Below are 17,846 nucleotides of genomic sequence, written 5' to 3'. Positions count from 1 at the left end.
AAGGACTGTCTTTCATGGAGGGCTAGGTGCTAGGCACTGCCTGTGTTTGAAGCTAGCCAGACCTGATGTTTATGAGTTCAGGTGATCATAAATGCCACCTGTACTCCGGCAAAGTCGGGGCTGCGTCTGTTGTCTCTGGTGGCTCACCTTTGACCTCTAGCCCCCTTCCCCTTAGGCTGCCCTGAGATATACATAAGTAGCTTGCAGGGATTCTAGGCCCAGCGTGCCCCACAGTGGGACAAGCGGACCAGTGCCCTCAGGGCTGTGGGATGGAGGATCCCAGAGGGCCTGGGGTGGGCAGTGTGGAGAAGGGTGCAGAGGGTGTGCTGGGGTGGGCAGAGAAGCCAGGGTCACCTTCTCCATTCAAACAGCTGTTTTCCCGAATTGGAAGTCACCCCCAATTCCTTCCACTCCAACCTCCCACCTCCCACGTGGAAAGCCTCAAGATGGCTTTGGGGTTTGGGGACTATACGGAACACTTTCTGGGCGCCCTGACCCCGAATATTTCAATCTAGAAGGGCTGTTTGTCCTCACAAGAGGGCCTGGGTCGAGTTGTAGCACACTGGAACAGGCGCGGCACCGAGGGCTCCGAGCGTTGGAGCGGAGCGGGGATGCGGGGGGCAGCGGGCTGGGTGCCAGGGCTGCGCGGGGCGCGAGGCACGGTGCTGCCGCCCCGCCAGGCTGACAGCCGCGCTCGGGCCACCGCGGCCGCGCCCCCTCCACCCGAGGCCGGGGAGGGGACGGGAGGAGGCCGGGCGGGGCGGCACTGCTCCCGCCTGCGCCTCCCGCCCCGGCCCGGGAGGGACCGTGTGAAAATGAGGCCGGGGCTCGGGGGGCGGGCGGGGCCGGGCCGGGGGTGGCAGCGGCAGCGGGCAGGGCGTCCGCACACACCTCCGCGCGCCGCCGCCGCCACCGCCCGCACTCCGCCGCCTCTGCCCGCAACCGCTGAGCCATCCATGGGGGTCGCGGGCCGCAACCGTCCCGGGGCGGCCTGGGCGGTGCTGCTGCTGCTGCTGCCACCGCTGCTGCTGGCGGGGGCCGTCCCGCCGGGTCGGGGCCGTGCCGCGGGGCCGCAGGAGGGTGAGTGTCCGGCCGCGGGGGCGCACCTGGCACAGCAGGCAGGGCCAGGAAGAGTGTTTAGGTCCCCGGCGGAGTCCAGAGCCGGGCGCGCGGGGCTCGGGGCTGGCGGCTGCAGCTCCGCGGGGGCCTCTGCTCCCCCCGGGACCTCACCCGCCGGCCGGGCCAAGGCGCCACGATCGCTGGGGCCCTGAGTCCTTCGGCCCGGCCTCGGACCCGGAGCTGCTGACAGTTCCCGCCCCGGTCCGGGTGCCTCCAGAGCGCCTGCTAGTCAGACCGTCGCCGGCGAGCGGGCAGGAGGGTGCTGACCCTGGCCTTGGGGTCCCGCGCCTCAGCGTAGGCGGGGAAACTGAGGGCCGGGCCGGGCACATCCGCGAGGCGGTGGCAGCTTTGCCGTTTCTTTCTTTGGGGGCCGGCAAGTTCTGCTGATGGCTTCGGGGTGGGCTCCAGAGACTTTTCTGTCAGCGGAACAGCGCCTGTTCCGATCTGGGAATTACCCTGAAGCAGCAACAAGCCTAGGTTTTCAGCAGAGAACTTTGGTTTCCAGAGAGGACTCTGGACGTGCTGTGCTTACTGGACTTGCAATACTTTCAAAATGCTTTTGTTTTTAATTAATATCCTGGAGTAGTGTCAACCCAGGAAATACTTCTGCCAAGGCGGGTTTCCAGGTTGAGAGGATGGGCAGGGGTGGGAATGCAGGGGGCCGGCCATGGGGACACCATCCCCGCTTCGCAGCATCTGAGAGCCCTGGATGACATCTGCTTCGATCCCGGGGCAGACTTCCCATAAATACTCTAAACCAGCGGGGTGCAATCTTTTGGCTTACCTGGGCCACAATGGAAGAAGAAGAATTGGGCCACACATAAAATATACTAACACAAACGATAGCTGATGAGCAAAAAAAAAAAAAAAAAAAAAAAAAATCTCATAATGTTTTAAGAAAGTTTATGAATTTGCATTGGGCCGCATTCAAAGCTGTCCTGGGCTGCACGTAGCCCACGGGCTGTGTTGGACAAGCTTGCTCTAAGCTCCGAGAAAGCTGACAGACAGCTGCTTGGTGTTCAGAGCTTTTCTGTCCGTTTGGTCCTTTCCTCCTTTAGCGGGCATGTAGGTACTATTGCCTACTCATATGCCAGGTACTGCGCTGGCTTGGCATAAGGGACACAGACGCAGTCTGTTGTCAAGACATTGTCTAGTGGAGAGAGAGGAAGGAAAACAGTGACAACCCTGCCTGATGTGTGCATGCAAAGCCATACATATGCGAGCACTTGGTGAGGGCAGCTACAATGGGGGTCATGGCAGGCTTCCTGGAGGAGGTGGATTTGAGCTAAGTCCTGAAGGCCAGTAGGTGATGGTGGGGGTAATTTCACATAGAGCGCCCAGGCTGTTCCTGGAAACAGGGACCCAGAAACAGTTTGGTTTATCCCAGGGATCCCAAGCAGCTGTAGCTTGTGAGGAGTGAAGCGGGGTGGGCTGGTGGGGATGATGCCAGACAGGGCCGAGGCCAGATCACACATGGCCTGGGAGCCTGTACCAGGTGTCAGCTGTGCTCTTTTGCAGATGTAGATGAGTGTGCCCAAGGGCTAGATGACTGCCATGCCGACGCCCTGTGTCAGAACACACCCACCTCCTACAAGTGCTCCTGCAAGCCTGGCTACCAAGGGGAAGGCAGGCAGTGTGAGGGTAAGTGCCTTGGGGACCATCTGGGGGGACTGTAGGGAAGCTCCTACCTCCTTAGCTCTTGCAGTGGCCACTTATGTTGGTAAAAGTGCTGCCCCTCCTCTCCCTTTCCCCCAGCCCCTGAATCACATCACCTGCTCTCTGAAATATATTTCAGATCTTGGACTGGAAACATTAGGTCTTCCCCAGAGCTGCTCACACAGTTTTATCTGGCTCTGAAATGTCCTTTTGTCTAGCTTCTGGAAAAGAAAAGAGATGTGTTAGTATCTTTGGGTCCCACTCAGTTTTGGGGCAGAAAGTAAACATCCATGCTGATCAGGAGAGCCATGCCTGCCAGAGCAGGGCTGATCCTGCACCTCCCTGGGGCGGTTTGTACCTTTGCCCTGAAGTCTGAGTGCTAGAGAGTCCTGCCCTCCCCTACCAGCTCAGGAGGCTCCATCCTGTTTATGGCTTTGGCCACAATGTTTGGCATTGTGACGTGCCAAGCTTCAGAGTACACCAAGGACCTTCCTCGTTTGGAGTTACAGTTTCACTCTGGAGAGATGTGTGCAGAGGGGCATTTTAGCCCATAGAGCTGCAGGTCTGAGAACCTGTGGTTTGGACTCTGCCATTTTATAATCTGGACTAGAGTCATGAACTGTGAAGTTCAGAACTGGCCAGAGACTGGACACTCGAGACTGTTCTGGAGATGGAAATCATGACACATTGGAGCTGACTGGGCTATTCAGGTAGCTCTGGGCCAATCCTATTACTCATTTCACAGATGGGGACACTGAGGGCCAGAGGAGTTGTGCCCATGATCACACAAGTTGCCTGCAAGTGAAAGAAAGTCAGGTCTCCACCCCTAGCTCTGTCCCCAACCCCACGTTTCTCATATTTACTCAGCCTGCTGCTGTCCTTCTTTGGATGAGTGAGAAATCCCACTGTCTATAGTCATCCCTTGCAGGAAGAAATTAGATGAGGAGCACTGAACTCATCTCTGAGTATCCCTCCTTGCTCCTGGACCCAACCTTGACAAGTATGTTGGTGGCCCCTTCCTCTTCGAGAGGTTTTAAACTCTTTAGAACTTGGGCTTAACTCCCATGGGAATTGATCTTCTGAATACTTGCAGGATCTAAAGCTACACAATGAGTAAGAAAGTCCTTCCAAGTCTCTTTCCACTTCGAAAAACATATTAACTTCTTTAGATGAGGAGGAAAACTTTTTTGAGACAGAGCTTTGCTCTTGTTGCCCAGGCTGGAGTGCAATGGCGCGATCTCAGCTCACTGAAGCCTCCTCGTCCCCGGCCAGGAGTGTGAGACCAAGCGATTCTCCTGCGTCAGCCTCCCAAGTAGCTGGGATTACAGGTGCCTGCCACCATGTCCAGCTAATTTTTGTATTTTTAGGACAGACGGGGTTTCACCATGTTGGCCAGGCTGGTCTCAAACTCCTGACCTCAGGTGATCCACTGGCCTCGGCCTCCCAAAGTGTTGGGATTACAGGCATGAGCCACTATGCCCACCCAGAGGAGGAAAACTTTTAATGAGTGTCTATTCTGGTGCCATTTAATGGCCTAGTGTTCAGACCCTGATGTTTCAAACCAATCTGTTTCATACTGTGGCCTCTGAGTAATAAAGATTCTAAATATTGGAACAGTATATAATGCTCAGCAGTGCCTGGTACATGGTAGACACTGAATAGACATCCTTATTTTTAAATAAGTGATTGTGTAAGATGGGCTCAGTCTACTAGCACCTTGACACAAAGTCTTTTCCAACAAACAGACAAACCCACAAATGAAATATCTAGATGCAGAATATACAGATGACCAAGTAGGTAAGTGACTGTCAGATGTTTTTGCAGTGTTGTAGCAATGACCTGATCCTCCCTATCCACCCATCTCCTTGTCTTAGCATAGCTGAGACAAGAAATGGGATCTTTACAATGAACTTTGTTACAAAGGAAGGGAAGACCAAAAGAAAATATAGATAGCAAATATGAATAACAGATGGGATTATGACGGGCAAGTTTGGATCTGGTGACACCCCTTGGGAAATCATTCAGGGAGCTCCCCTTTGTGCACGAGGAGTGAGGCTCCCACCGCTCCCACTGGAGAAGGTGTGGTCCTGGTCAGGTGCATAGCAAGTGGGGTTGGTGATCCATCCATGAAGTAGCTCGCGCTCTCTCTCTTTCTCTCTCTCTTCCCCGCTCCCCCTGCCATGTCATGGGAAGCCAAAAAGCTATCTCTCCCCAAAACATTTATCTGCTGATTCCTCCATACCACACACTTCCGGTATTAAATATTCTATTTGCTGTACTGGAATTCACACATGTTGGTACCCTGCTTTGGAAACAAATGTTCACTTCTTTACTATGTGGATAACTCACGTCCTCCAGTTGCTGTGTGCTCTCTGGTGGCACAAAACCATTCCACTGACTTTATTTAGATAAAGTACACTTTTAGTAAATGATGTTAAATGACAATTGGCAAGAGTTTCCTTACTCTTGGCTTTTGAGTTTGATATATTTCAAATGAAATTGAATTGCTAACAGTTTATAGTTGAATTGTTAAAAGTCTATTATTTAGTTTAAAATAACTAATGATTGGCATTGTGCCATATATATATATAAATTTATTTTAAAATGATATGTGATTGTTATAAAAAGTCAAATAATACAAAATGTGTAAAATAAAAAATTAAAGAGCTTCCCATCCATTTATCCACAGATAGTCATTGTTAACAGTGAGCATACATCCTTTGTACTGTCATTTTGAACTCAAACCCTAGAAGAATTTGATCTTTTGCATATTTGTAGTATTTACAATACTAGTAAGTAAGGATGTTCCTCTTTTTTTTTTTTTTTGAGATAGAGTCTTGCTCTGTCACCCAGGCTGGAATGCAGTGGTGCAATCTTGGCTCACTGCAACCTCCACCTCCCAGGTTCAAACAATTCTCCTGCTTCAACCTCCCTAGTAGCTGGAATTACAGGTGTGCACCACCACACCCGGCTGATTTTTGTATTTTTAGTAGAGGTGGGGTTTCACCATGTTGGCCAGGCTGGTCTCGAACTCCTGACCTCAGATGATCCACCCACCTTGGCCTCCCAAAGTGCTGGGATTACAGGCGTGAGCCACTGCGCCCGGCCAGGATGTCCCTCTTAGTTTGGATTTCTTGGTATAGGAATACAGAAATGGAAATTTTCTCCCAAGAAGGAAAAGGAGAGGAAATGAGGATTGCAAGAATTCAAAGATGTAGATATACAAAGATGTAACTCCTTTATCCATTTCTTGGCCTATTAATTTTTAAGCCTCTTGGGACCAACCTATGGTATCATTTGGGTTGTGATTATTGCCAGCTTCACTACTCATATTTAAGTTCAGGGATGAGGACCAGGTTTACTCAGAGTAACTAGAATTTTATCTTCCATAAAGTTTTCTTCTGCCAAAATGTTGGAGAAATGTGTGAGCCCTAAATAAGTGGTTTTAAAAATAATGTGATTCAGACGTTGCTTTAGATAATCTTTTATTCTAAATGATCTTTGCTTATTTGCTTATTTATTGTATGGTTCTTACTTCTCAGTTTGAGGAATTGAATTGGCTCATGCCTGTAATCCTAGCACTTTGGGCGGCTGAGGCAGGAGGATACCTTGAGCTCAAGGGTTTGAGACCAGCCTGGGCAACATAGTGAGACCTTCTCTCTACTAAAGGTCAAAATAATTAGCTGGGTGTAGTGGTGCGTGCCTATAGTATTAGCTACTCCAGAGGCTGAGGTGGGAGGATCACTTGAGCCCAGGAGGTGGAGGTTGCAGTGAGCTGTGATTGCGCCACTGCACTCCAGCCTGGGCAACACAGCAAGACACTCTGTCTTAAAAAAAAAAAAAAAAACTAAAGAGATTGAATAAAGTTTAACAGGGATGAATCTAAAGTTGGCCTTTGTACAAGATGCTATATTTTTCTTTTCTTTTCTTTTTTAATTTTTTTATTTTTGAGACACAGTCTCGCTTTGTCACCCAGGCTGGAGTGCAGTGGCGTGATCTTGGCTCATTGCAACCTCCGCCTCCCAGGTTCGAGTTATTCTCCTTCCTCAGCCTCCCCAGTAGCTGGGACTACAGGCGCCCGCCACCACGCCTCGCTAATTTTTTGTATTTTTAGCAAAGACGGGGTTTCACCGTGTTAGCCAGGATGGTCTCTATCTCCTGACCTCATGATCCGCCTGCCTTGGCCTCCCAAAGTGCTGTTGCATGAGCCACCGCACCCAGCCTATATTTTTCTTTTTAAAAAACTTTTTATTTGGACATAATTTTAGATTTCAGAAAAGTTGCAAAAATAGTGCAGAGTTCATCTGCGTATATATATGCCCTTCATTCATTTTACCCTAATGTTAACAACTTACATAACTATAGTACAATTATCAAAACCAGGAAATCAACACTGGCACAATGCTATTAAGTAAACTACAAACTTTATTCAAATTTCACCATTTTTCCCTACCATTCTTTTTTTGTTCCAGAATCCAAGTAAAGTCCCACATTAGATTTAGCAGTTGTGTCTCTTGTCTCCTCCAGTCTGTGACAGTTCCTCAGTCTTTCCTGACATTGACACTTCTGATGAGTACTGCTCACTTCATTTGTCTTAATGTCATTATAAGAATTGATATGAGGCCAGGTGCAGTGGCTCATGCTTGTAATCCTAACACTTTGAGATGCCAAGGAGGGAGGCTTACATGAGGCCAGGAGTGTGAGATAAGCCTGGGCAACATAGTGAGATGCCTGTCTCTAAAACAAAACAAAACAAAACAAAACAAAAAATTGCTGGCGTGGTGATGTGTGCCTGTAGTCCCTGCTACTCAGGAGGCTGAGGCAGGAGGATCACTTGAGCCCAGGAGTTTGCAGTGAGCTATGATGGCACCACTGCACTCCAGCCTGGGTGACAAAATGAGACGCTGTCTCAAAAAACAATGATTGATACAAGAGAATGTCTTTGTTTTTTTCATGATAAAATTGAGGTTATGAGTTTTTGGCCAGGCTGCTACAGAGGTGCTGTTGTATCCTTTTCAGGGTAGCACATCATGGGCACATGATGTTAACATGTCCCATTCTTGATGATGTTAACCTTGATTGCCTGAGCAAGATGGGGTTTACTGGGTTTCTCTGCTACAAAATTACTATATATTTTTCCCCTTTGCAATAGATACATTTCTTAGGGGAGATACTTTGAGGCCAATATCCTGTTTCTCCTCAAATCTTCACCCACTGATGTTAGCATCCAACTGTGGATCTTGCCTGCAATAATTATTACTGTGATGTGTGTCTCCTGGTAATTTTGCATTTCTCTAATTCCTTAAACATGTATTAATTGAAATTCTTCTGTAAGGAAGATCTCTCCCTCGTCCCCACTTATTTATTAATTTATACCACTATGTACTGATGCATATTTACTTTATTACATCTATATTTATTTTTGGCTCAAATTGTTTGCTTTAGCCATTGGAAGCTCCCCACACATTGTCTCCTGTGTCATTTTGACATCACATTTTTGAGGACTTCCTAACTTTCTGGTACCACAACATGCTCTAGAATCATCTTATAGCTTCTCCTCCCTAGGCCTGGAATGAACCGCTTCTCCAAGGAGCTCTGATTCCTTTTAATGGAAGTGGTCTATAGAAACCAAGATCTGGATGCTTGGTGTTGTCATTGCTACTAGGGTGTCATCATTCCTACCTGGGAAATACATGTACGCATACTCATCCACGCATGCACACGTATCTATATTTATTCCTTTTATTTATTCATCTGTATATATATTAAAAACAATTAGTTACACTGATACTTTGGATTCCAAACCATTACCACAAGATTCATTCTAGGCCGGATGCAGTGGCTCACGCCTGTAATCCCAGCACTTTGGGAGGCCGAGGCGGGTGGGTCACAAGGTCAGGAGTTCAAGACCAGCCTGGCCAAGATAGTGAAACCCCGTCTCTACTAAAAGTACAAAAATTACAGCACGCCTGTAATCCCAGCTACTCGGGAGGCTGAGGCAGGAGAATCGCTTGAACCTGGGGGGCGGAGGTTGCAGTGAGCCAAGATCGTGCCACTGCACTCCAGCCTGGGTGACAGAGTGAGACTCCATCTCAAAAAAAAAAAAAAAGGATTCATTCTATTCTCTCTTTGCTTATTCGTAACTTTCTCCAACAGTGAGAAATCTGGCGCTCATTATCTGTAATGTGTTTACCTCTTTGTTCAGTCCTAATACACAGGAGAGATATTTACAGAATTATAAGTCCATAACCCTGTGAGTAAAGCAGATTTACTAACTAAAGTACAATATTTACTAGAGTATAGCATACAGCTATTTTGTTTTTAGCCTTAAAGCATCCAAGCAAGATGTTGTTTTTCACAGTGTTATTTAGGTCAATATTTTTCTTCCTCATCCTCTTCAGTATGGTTATACTATTAGTTTATAATACATTAGGTTCATTTGTTTCTTTTCGTATTCCACTTTTATTCACTTCCATCCCCTCCTTCCATGCATTTCCCTTATTCCTTAAACATGTATTAATTGTATGTATACAATTAATTGTATTCATTCTTTCCACCCTTTCCCCGTGCCCTGTGGGTCACCAATCTCTGCAGTTTCTGGTTTTACCTTTCTATATTTATTTTGCACTAATAAGCAGATAAATGTATAATTTGAGATTTCAGAAAAGTTGCAACTTTTTAACAACTTTACTGAGGTGTAATTAACATACTATAATATTCACCAATTTTAATTGTGCAAGTCAGTGATTTTTAGTAAATCAGCTGAATTGTGCAACCATCACCATAATACAAACATTTTCCTCATCTCAGTAAGATTCCCCATGTTCTTGTACAGCTAATCCTCATTCCCAGTCCCAGCCTCAAGCAACCAGTAATCTACTTTCTGTATCTGTATATTTGCCTTTTCTGGACATTTCACGTAAGTGGAATCATACAATATGTGGTCTTTTGTGTTGGATTCTTTCACTTAGCAAAATGCTTTTGAGGTTTGTCCATGTGGTAGCTTATATCAGCATTTCATTCATTTTTATCGTTTAATAGTATTCCATTGTATGAATATACCATTTTTTTTGCCCATTTATCAGTTAATAGGCATTTTGATTGTTTCTACTTTGGGGCTATTATAAATAATATTGCTGTGAACACTTGCATGAAAGTCTTTGTATAGACATAAATTTTCATTTCTTCTGGGTATATACCTAGGAGTGGGATTGCTGGATCATATGTTGTATTTGTGTTTAAATTTTTAAGAAACTGCCGAGGAGATAATTTCTTGGATATCACACCAAAGCCACATACAACAAAAGAAAAAATAGACAAATTGGACTTCCTGAAAATTTAAAAATTTTGAACATCAAAAGATAATATCAACAGAATATAAAGGCAACTCACAGAATAGATGAAAATGTTTGCAAATCATGTATCTTATAAGGGATTAATATCCAGAATAGGTAGAGAACTGTTAATGTTCAACATTAAAAATCAAATAACCCAATTAAAAAGTGGGCAAAATATCTGAATAGACATTTCAGCTAAGATGATATGCAAATGGACAATAGGCCCATGAAAAGATGTTCGACATCTCTGATGATTAGGGAAATGCAAATCAAAACTACAAATGGGAGCTACTATTCATATCCATTAGGATGGCTACTATCAAAAAACTAGAAAATAATAAATGTCTGTGAGGATGTGGAAAAATTGGAAGCTTTGTGCAGCTGTTGGTGGGAATTTAAAATGGTATAGCCACTATGGAAAACAGTGTGGAAGTTCCTCAAAAAATTAAAAAAAAAATTACCATAGGACCCAGCAATTCCACTTCTGGGTATATACCCAAAAGAGTGGGAAGCAGGGTCTGGAGGAGATATTCGTGTGCCCCTGCTCATAGCATTATTCACAGTGGCCAAAAGGTGGAAGCAACCCAAGTGTCCATCGACAGATGAGTGGATAAGCAACATGTGTTATGTACAAAATAATATTTTTGGGTTTTTTTTTTTTTTTTTGGTTTTTTTTTTGAGGTGGGATCTTGCTATCTTGCTCAGGCTAGTCTCAAGCGATCCTCTCACCTCAGCCTCCCAAGTGGCTGAGATGACAGGCATGATATAATAGAATATTAGCCTTAAAAAAGGAAATCCTGTCACATGCTACAACATGGTGGAATCTTGAGAACATTATGCTAAGTGAAACAAGCCAGTCACAAAAAGACAAATATTGTTTGATTCTAAATATATGAGATACTTAGAGTAGTCAAAATCATAGAGTCAGAAAGTAGAATGGTGGTTACCAGGGCCTGAGGGAAGAGAGGGAAGAGGAAATGAGGAGTTATTGTTAAATGGGCATAGAGTTTCAGTTTTACAAGATAAAAAGAGTTAGGGAGATGAATAGTGGTGATGGTTTCACAACATTATGATTGTTTTAATTATATCCAACTGTACATTTACAGAAAGAAAAGAAAAGATACTGCCAAACTCTTGTCCAAAGTGGCTATGCCATTTTACATACCCATCAACATCCTGTCAACAATGTATGTGTTCCCATTTATCCACATCCTTGTCAACATTTGTTATTGTCTATCTTTTTAATTATTACCATTCTAGTGAATGTGAAATGGCATCTCATTGTGGTTTTAATTTGCATATCCTTAATAACTAATGGCGTTGAGCATTTTTTCATGTGCTTGTTTGTCATTTGCATATCATTGTAGCTGAAATGTCTATTCGAATATTTTGCCCATTTTAAAATTAGGCTGTTTATCTTCTTATTGAGTTGTAAGAGTTTTTTTTCAGTTCTTTATAAGGTGTGTGATTTGCAAATATTTTCTACCAATCTGTGGCTTGTCTTCATTTTCTTAATGATACCGTTTGAAGAGCAAAGTTTTTAATTTTGATAAACTCCAGTTTATTAATTTTAAAAATTGTGATTGTGTATTTGGTATTATATCAAAGAAATTTTAACCTCATCCAATGTCTTAAAGATTTTTCTCTTTTTCTCCTTTTTTTTTTTTGAGATATGGTCTTGCTCTGTCACCCAGGCTGGAATGCAGTGGTGCGATCTTGGCTCACTGTGGTCTCACTATTGGGCTCAGGCAATCCTCCTGCCTCAGCCTCCCAAGCAGCTGGGACTACAGGCGTGCACCACCACACCTGGCTAATTTTGTTTATTTTTTGTAGAGATGGGGGTCTCACTATGTTGCCCAGGTCAGCAACTCCTGGGCTCAATTGATCCTCCTGGCTCAGGCTCCCAAAGTGCACCCAAAGATCATGCCTAGCCATCCCAATATCTTAAAGATTTTTATCACATATTTTTTCTGAAAAGCTTTATATTGTTAATGCTTACATTTGGATCCCTGATCCATTTTTGAGTTGATTTTTGTGTATGGGATGAGATAAGGGTCTAAAGTCATCTTTTTGAATATGGATATCCAATTAAACCAGTGCCATTTGTTGAAAAGACAAGCATTTCTCCCAATGGATTACCTTAGCACTTTTGTTTAAAATCAAGTGGCCCTAAGTAGAAGGATTTATTTCTGGACTCTCAGTTCTGTTCCATTGATCTATACATCTGTCTTTATGCCTGTACCATGCTGTCTTGATAACTGTAGGTTTATAGTGAGTTAAAGTCCCCCAAATTTGTTCTCCTTTTTCAAAATTGTTTTTGCTCTTCTGAGTCTTTTGCATTTCCATATAAATTTTACAATAAGCTTGTCAAGTTCTGCAAAAACGTATCCTGAAATTTTGTGTGTGTTTTTATATCTTCTTATTTCTTACATGAAGATAACATATTACAGATACTCTTTTAATTTTGATTTTTTCATTTAATAGTATATCCTAGAAATTACTCCAAATCAGTTCACAGAGATCTTCCTCATTCTCTCTTTTTTTTAAATAGCTGCATAGTAGTCCATGGAGTAGAGGTACCATAATTTATTAAACTATTTTTCTATCTATGGAAACTTAGGTTGTTTACAGTATTTTGTCATTAGAAACAACACTGCAGTGAATAACCTTGTGCATATTTGTTTTCCTATTGTTAGGGATGTATTTTCAGGTAGATTCCTAGAAGTGGAATGGCTGGTTAAAAGGTAAGTGCATATGTTTTCACATCAAAGAAATAGCACCTGTCTGGTTTACTTCTGTTTTATTCCTCAGACATCGATGAATGTGGAAATGAGCTCAATGGAGGCTGTGTCCATGACTGTTTGAATATTCCAGGCAATTATCGTTGCACTTGTTTTGATGGCTTCATGTTGGCTCATGACGGTCATAATTGTCTTGGTAAGGAAGGCATTTGGAAATGGCAATTCTCCTTCACTCTCCCACCCCTTTCTTTCCCTTGGTGAAGACCTCCTCATGAAGACAAAAACGGGCTCAGAGCCTTGTGTTTTCTGCTCCCTTGGAAGTCAGACTCCGTGATAGAAAATGAGGTAAAATGTTTCAGTTTTATGTGATCATTCATAACAGAAATCTTCTGCTGGTCCAAGGAGATGGGTGACATCGTCATTACTATTTATTGACTTACTAGCATTGACTTGTCACCTTTTAAGATCTTTGGTCTTGTGTTGAGAGTCCTGACTTATAACCATTTTTTTTCAATGCTGTAAGTGTTTCTGTTTTAGAATTTGGAAAAACTCCTTGTCCTGAAGACTCCAAATGTGTGCTGGGGTTACAGCCAGCTAGACCCCCCTTTTTTTCTTGAAAAAGAGAGAAACTAAAATACAAATCTTCCATGAACATCTTCCTAGTATTCCACAAAATAGAAACATCTGTTGGAGTTTAGTCCCTGAGTTAGAGACTACAAAGAGTGTTGTTTACATTCATTCCTTATGCCAGGAATAAAACAGAACTTAGAAGCAGCTAGCAGCTGCATGGGGTTGAGTGTTGGATAGTCTTAGAGGATGCAGCACTCCTGGCAGATAGGTGTTTGTGGTTTGCTTTTTAAGGCTGGTATTAGTTGTACAGGAGAACATCATGGGAAAATATGGCATCAGCGTCCTTTGACACTCACGACCCTTCATATGGATAACCTGCTGAGGTCTACTTGGCCAACTAAGGAGCAGCGGAGCCAGGCCCTGGCTCTGTGGGGACGGCCATTCAGACGCCCCCTTATGGTGTGGTAGGAATGGCCCTTTGATTAAATGCTTTGAGATCTGCATAAAAGGAACTAGAAAAAGTCCAGACAGAACTTGTGTGTTGTGTGTTGGGGCTCTGGAGTGGAGGAGAGGTTATTTCCATTTGGGACTTAACCCTCATATGACCTTTATCCCACTTCAGTGTCTCCTGGAGCTCCATCCTGATGGACTCTGTTATTTCCTGTTGGTGCCCTGTGTGAGAGATCAGGCTTTGGGTGACACATCACGTGGCTTTCCAAGCCTGCAGCTGTCAGTAAGACTTGATTGCAGGTGAGGGAACCAGTAATCTTCTAGGCAGTCAGTACCACGAAAAGGCATATTTGAGAGACAATCCTGAGAGCAGGAATCAGTATTAATGAAAAACTCAGACAAATGAAATCACTTTCAGTGTGTGATTTGTTGGGAGGCATACCACATGGGTTGCTCTTTTTTTTTTTCCATTTTCAGGGGGAAATTTCCCTTTGACTTGCCAATGAGGGCATTTGGAGGATGCATATCTGATGGCAGACTTCATCATTACTGTTGTGCTGTAATCCACAGCCCGGGGTGGCGGGGGGGAGTATAAGGTTCCTAAGAGCAAGAACCATCCAGGGGCTAGGAACCTGGGCCAGGACTGGTGGGCGGCTCTGAGTATTGGCCTGCTTGGAAACCCTGAAGGCAGAGTCTTTTTTTGCCTTTGCCAATAACACAGATATTATCAGCACAGAGTATCTGCATTTCCCCTCTGTGGGATGTCTTTGTGGACGCAGTAGCAAGGATCTGCCTTGCAGAGAGACCTTGAGCATCTACTGAGTATTTCTGAATGGGGTAAGGACTCTTTAAAAGGAAGGCACAAGAAAATGAAGTACATTTGGAAGAATAGGACCGGCACACATAGACACTTCCCCAACATTCAGATGTGAAAGGGCTGACCCAGTTTGTGGCAAAAAAGCAGCTCAGAGCCCTAACTTCTCCTGAGTTCTCTGGGATGACCCCTTCAGTCTCCTCAGCCTCCTAACCACACATTAGCCACAAATATATTAGCTAGAAGACACAAGGTACAAACACCACTTAGCTTTGGCACTAAACACAGAGCACTTCAAGATCCTGAATGCCTGCAAGTCTGAAAAACGAAAGGCAGCTCTTCTATACAGCTCACCCCATCTGCCTTCAGTTTCTATTTTTGGAGTGTCTGGGAGCTCATCATAGCTGTTTGGCTTTGTAGCAGTTGTTCTTAACTCTGGCCGCACACTGGAATCACCTGAGAAGCTTAAAAAAAACCATCACCTAGACTTCATCCAAGACTGGCTCTGTCAGTATCTCTGGAGGTGGCATCCAGGCCTCAGGGTTCTGACACATAGCCAGGGTTGAGAACCACTGTTTTATGGTCTGGAGAAGCTCACCAGCTTAGTGATAGATATTTGCGTATGTGGACACACACTTTTGTGTTTATCCAGCCACAGAGCATCAGCTAGCTGAATGACACATTTCTGATTGCCTTGGGGAAAAGAAATTGGGGGTTAAACGTGGGGTGGGGGTGTGGTAGCTCAGAGGGGAGCACATCTTTACTCGCAGCCAATCCAGGAGTTGGTGTTCAGGGAGACAGACCTCTCCTGCTCACCTTGAGTCTTGCTGTGGAACACCTAGGCCAGGTGTGTTCCAGCATGGCTCATCCTCTGGAATGTGCTTCCTTCACCCTTTGGCATAGACAAGGGCAAGTTTGTTAGGCTTCAGGGGATGGCTTGAGTCCCATCAGTTTAGTCAGGCATCTGCTCAGTAGTGTGGGAGGACAGAGGACTATAAGATCTGAAGCTTGAAACCAGATAACAGATATTTAAATGTGAGGTTTTATTATTATGATTATTATGGATATGCCCAGGAGCTAGTGATTGGCACATGAGAAATTAGACTGGAGAAAATAAATTGATTTTATGTCAGCCTTCTCTTTGAGCCTTTGTTGTCTGAAACTTTTCTGGAAGTTTCTCTTCTCTGGCTCGGGTGATGCTATCCTCTCCTGCTTGTTTGTTCATGCATTGAATAGTTAATGAGCACCTGCTGTATTCCAGGGCTGTGCTAATTAAAACAAAAATCTCTGTCCTCAAGGAGTTTGCAATCTAGTAGAGGTAGATGAGTAAAGGATTTTGAGGCTGCAAGTCAGTAGGTGTAGCAATACAGCTGTGCACAGGGTATCACAGGCAGAGTGGGAGGAAGGTCCCCTAAGGCCGCCCTGACAGTGTGTGGCAGAAGGCTTCCTCCCTCCCTACCTCTCTGCTGGCTCCTTCCCTGGAGGCTCTTGGGACTCCTGCCATCTCCTCTGCCTCCTCCCTGCCCCTGGCAGGATCCGGGATTCTACCTCTGGCTGTGTCCTTTCTGCTCCCTTCCCACACTCCTGCCTTTGGCTCTCTCATCAACCTCCACCACTTTATCAGGCAACTACAAATAAATGATTTCCAAAGCTGTGCTTACACCACCAGATTCTCTTCCAAGCTCCCCACTGAGGTTTGCCACTGCCTACTGGACCTGGCCCTACATTTCAGCATTTCAGACAGATCACCTGCCTGCCTTGGGGGTCAGGGGCAACCATATCTCCATTCCCATTTCTGTACCCAGCACTGGCCTTCCATGTGTCCCTTCCGGAAGGCCTTGGGGGTCAGGGGCAACCATATCTCCATTCCCATTTCTGTACCCAGCACTGGCCTTCCATGTGTCCCTTCCGGAAGGCCTTGGTGTCAACTTTCCATCCTCTAATGATGCCCACCCCATAGCCCACAAGGCTCCCAGCCCTGCAGGCACCTTGTCCGCCCAGTCTTCTTCTCTGGCTTGGTTCCCAGCATCCCTGGCAGCCGCAGTGCTGTCGCCACTAGCGCTAGCTGTGGCTGTTGCAGATGCATGTGTGAAGCTGGACTCCCAGACTGCCCATTCTTCCCCTCCCTCTGTCCTGCCCTCAGCTGCTGCCTTGTATTTCTCAAAGTGAAGGGCCAGACTCTCTCCCCTACTCTAGTGGTTCCCAGCTGCTTCCCAAATTAAGTAGGCACTTCATTGCCTGGTATTGAGGATCCCACAGTGTGACCCCAGTCTGTCCTCCCAGCTGTATCTCCTGTAACCTCCCTCATGTGCCCTATGCTCCAACCAAATGGGCTGACCCACTGGTATCTGAATGTTCTTCATGCCTCCCAGCCTTTGTGCTACTGCTTACACTCTCTTCCACCTATAATCCCTTCTTTCCTGATTTATAATTGGACAATCCTAAGGGCCCATCTTTTATTAGCTTATCCTTAATTCATCCCGATACCCCATGACCAGATGTGATTTCTTTCCTTTGTACCACCTCTTATACCTTATATCAGAATCATTTGTATATTTGTCTCTTGCTGAAGGGCATGCTCCTAGAGAGAAGGATTTTTTTTTTTTTTTTTTTTTTTTTTTTAGATGGCGTCTCGCTCTGAGGCCCAGGCTGGAGTGCAGCGGCATGATCTCGGCTCACTGCAACCTCCACCTCCCAAATTCAAGTGATTTTCCTGCCTCAGTAGCTGGGATTACAGGCATGTGCCACCATGCCTAGCTAATTTTTGTGTTTTTAATAGAGATGGGGTTTCACCATGTTGGCCAGGCTGGTCTTGAATTCCTGACCTCAGGTGATCCACCTGCCTCAGCCTCCCAAAGTGCTGGGATTACAGGCTTGAGCCACCACACCTGGCCAAGGGAAGGAATTTTATCTTCCTTATCTATATTTTGCTGTCTCCTCTAGCACCATGCTGTGGAAAGAGAAGATGTTCAACAAATATTTACTGAGCTGATGATCTTGTGTCCATGTGGCGGTCCTGGCCAAGTGAGCCCCAGACCCGTAAGGACTGGGTAGTTGTCTGTGGACCTTACCGGCTTTGATTCTGAAAGCTTCTGTGGTGTAGGGACATGAAGAGGAACCTCATCTTTGCTTAGCAGGGCCCCTGAGCTGCTGGGTGAG

General features: G+C 45.2%; 1 protein-coding gene across 9 annotated transcripts in view; it reads left to right on the top strand.

Annotated features, from left to right (window-relative positions):
- The first annotated feature begins 781 nt into the window (after positions 1-781).
- Positions 782-17,846, top strand: part of SCUBE2 (signal peptide, CUB domain and EGF like domain containing 2) — a 71,991-nt gene continuing 54,926 nt past the window's right edge. For 2 of the 9 annotated variants that reach the window (XM_034932112.3, XM_014346705.6), the window contains exons 1-3: positions 789-1,080; positions 2,638-2,760; positions 12,924-13,049. In XM_034932112.3, coding sequence (XP_034788003.2) covers positions 816-1,080; positions 2,638-2,760; positions 12,924-13,049 — 514 coding nt within the window. In that variant the 5' untranslated portion in view covers positions 789-815. Of the gene's footprint in view, positions 1,081-2,637; positions 2,761-12,923; positions 13,050-17,846 lie in introns of all 9 variants that reach the window. The other 7 variants (XM_063608376.1, XM_034932113.3, XM_055094088.3 and 4 more) reach the window with 6 other exon arrangements.

Source organism: Pan paniscus, chromosome 9, assembly GCF_029289425.2.
Source record: "Pan paniscus chromosome 9, NHGRI_mPanPan1-v2.0_pri, whole genome shotgun sequence".
In the NCBI taxonomy this organism is placed as follows: domain Eukaryota; kingdom Metazoa; phylum Chordata; class Mammalia; order Primates; family Hominidae; genus Pan; species Pan paniscus.
The sequence above is the reverse complement of the archived record's forward strand: the minus strand, read 5'-3'. Positions and strand labels throughout refer to the sequence as shown.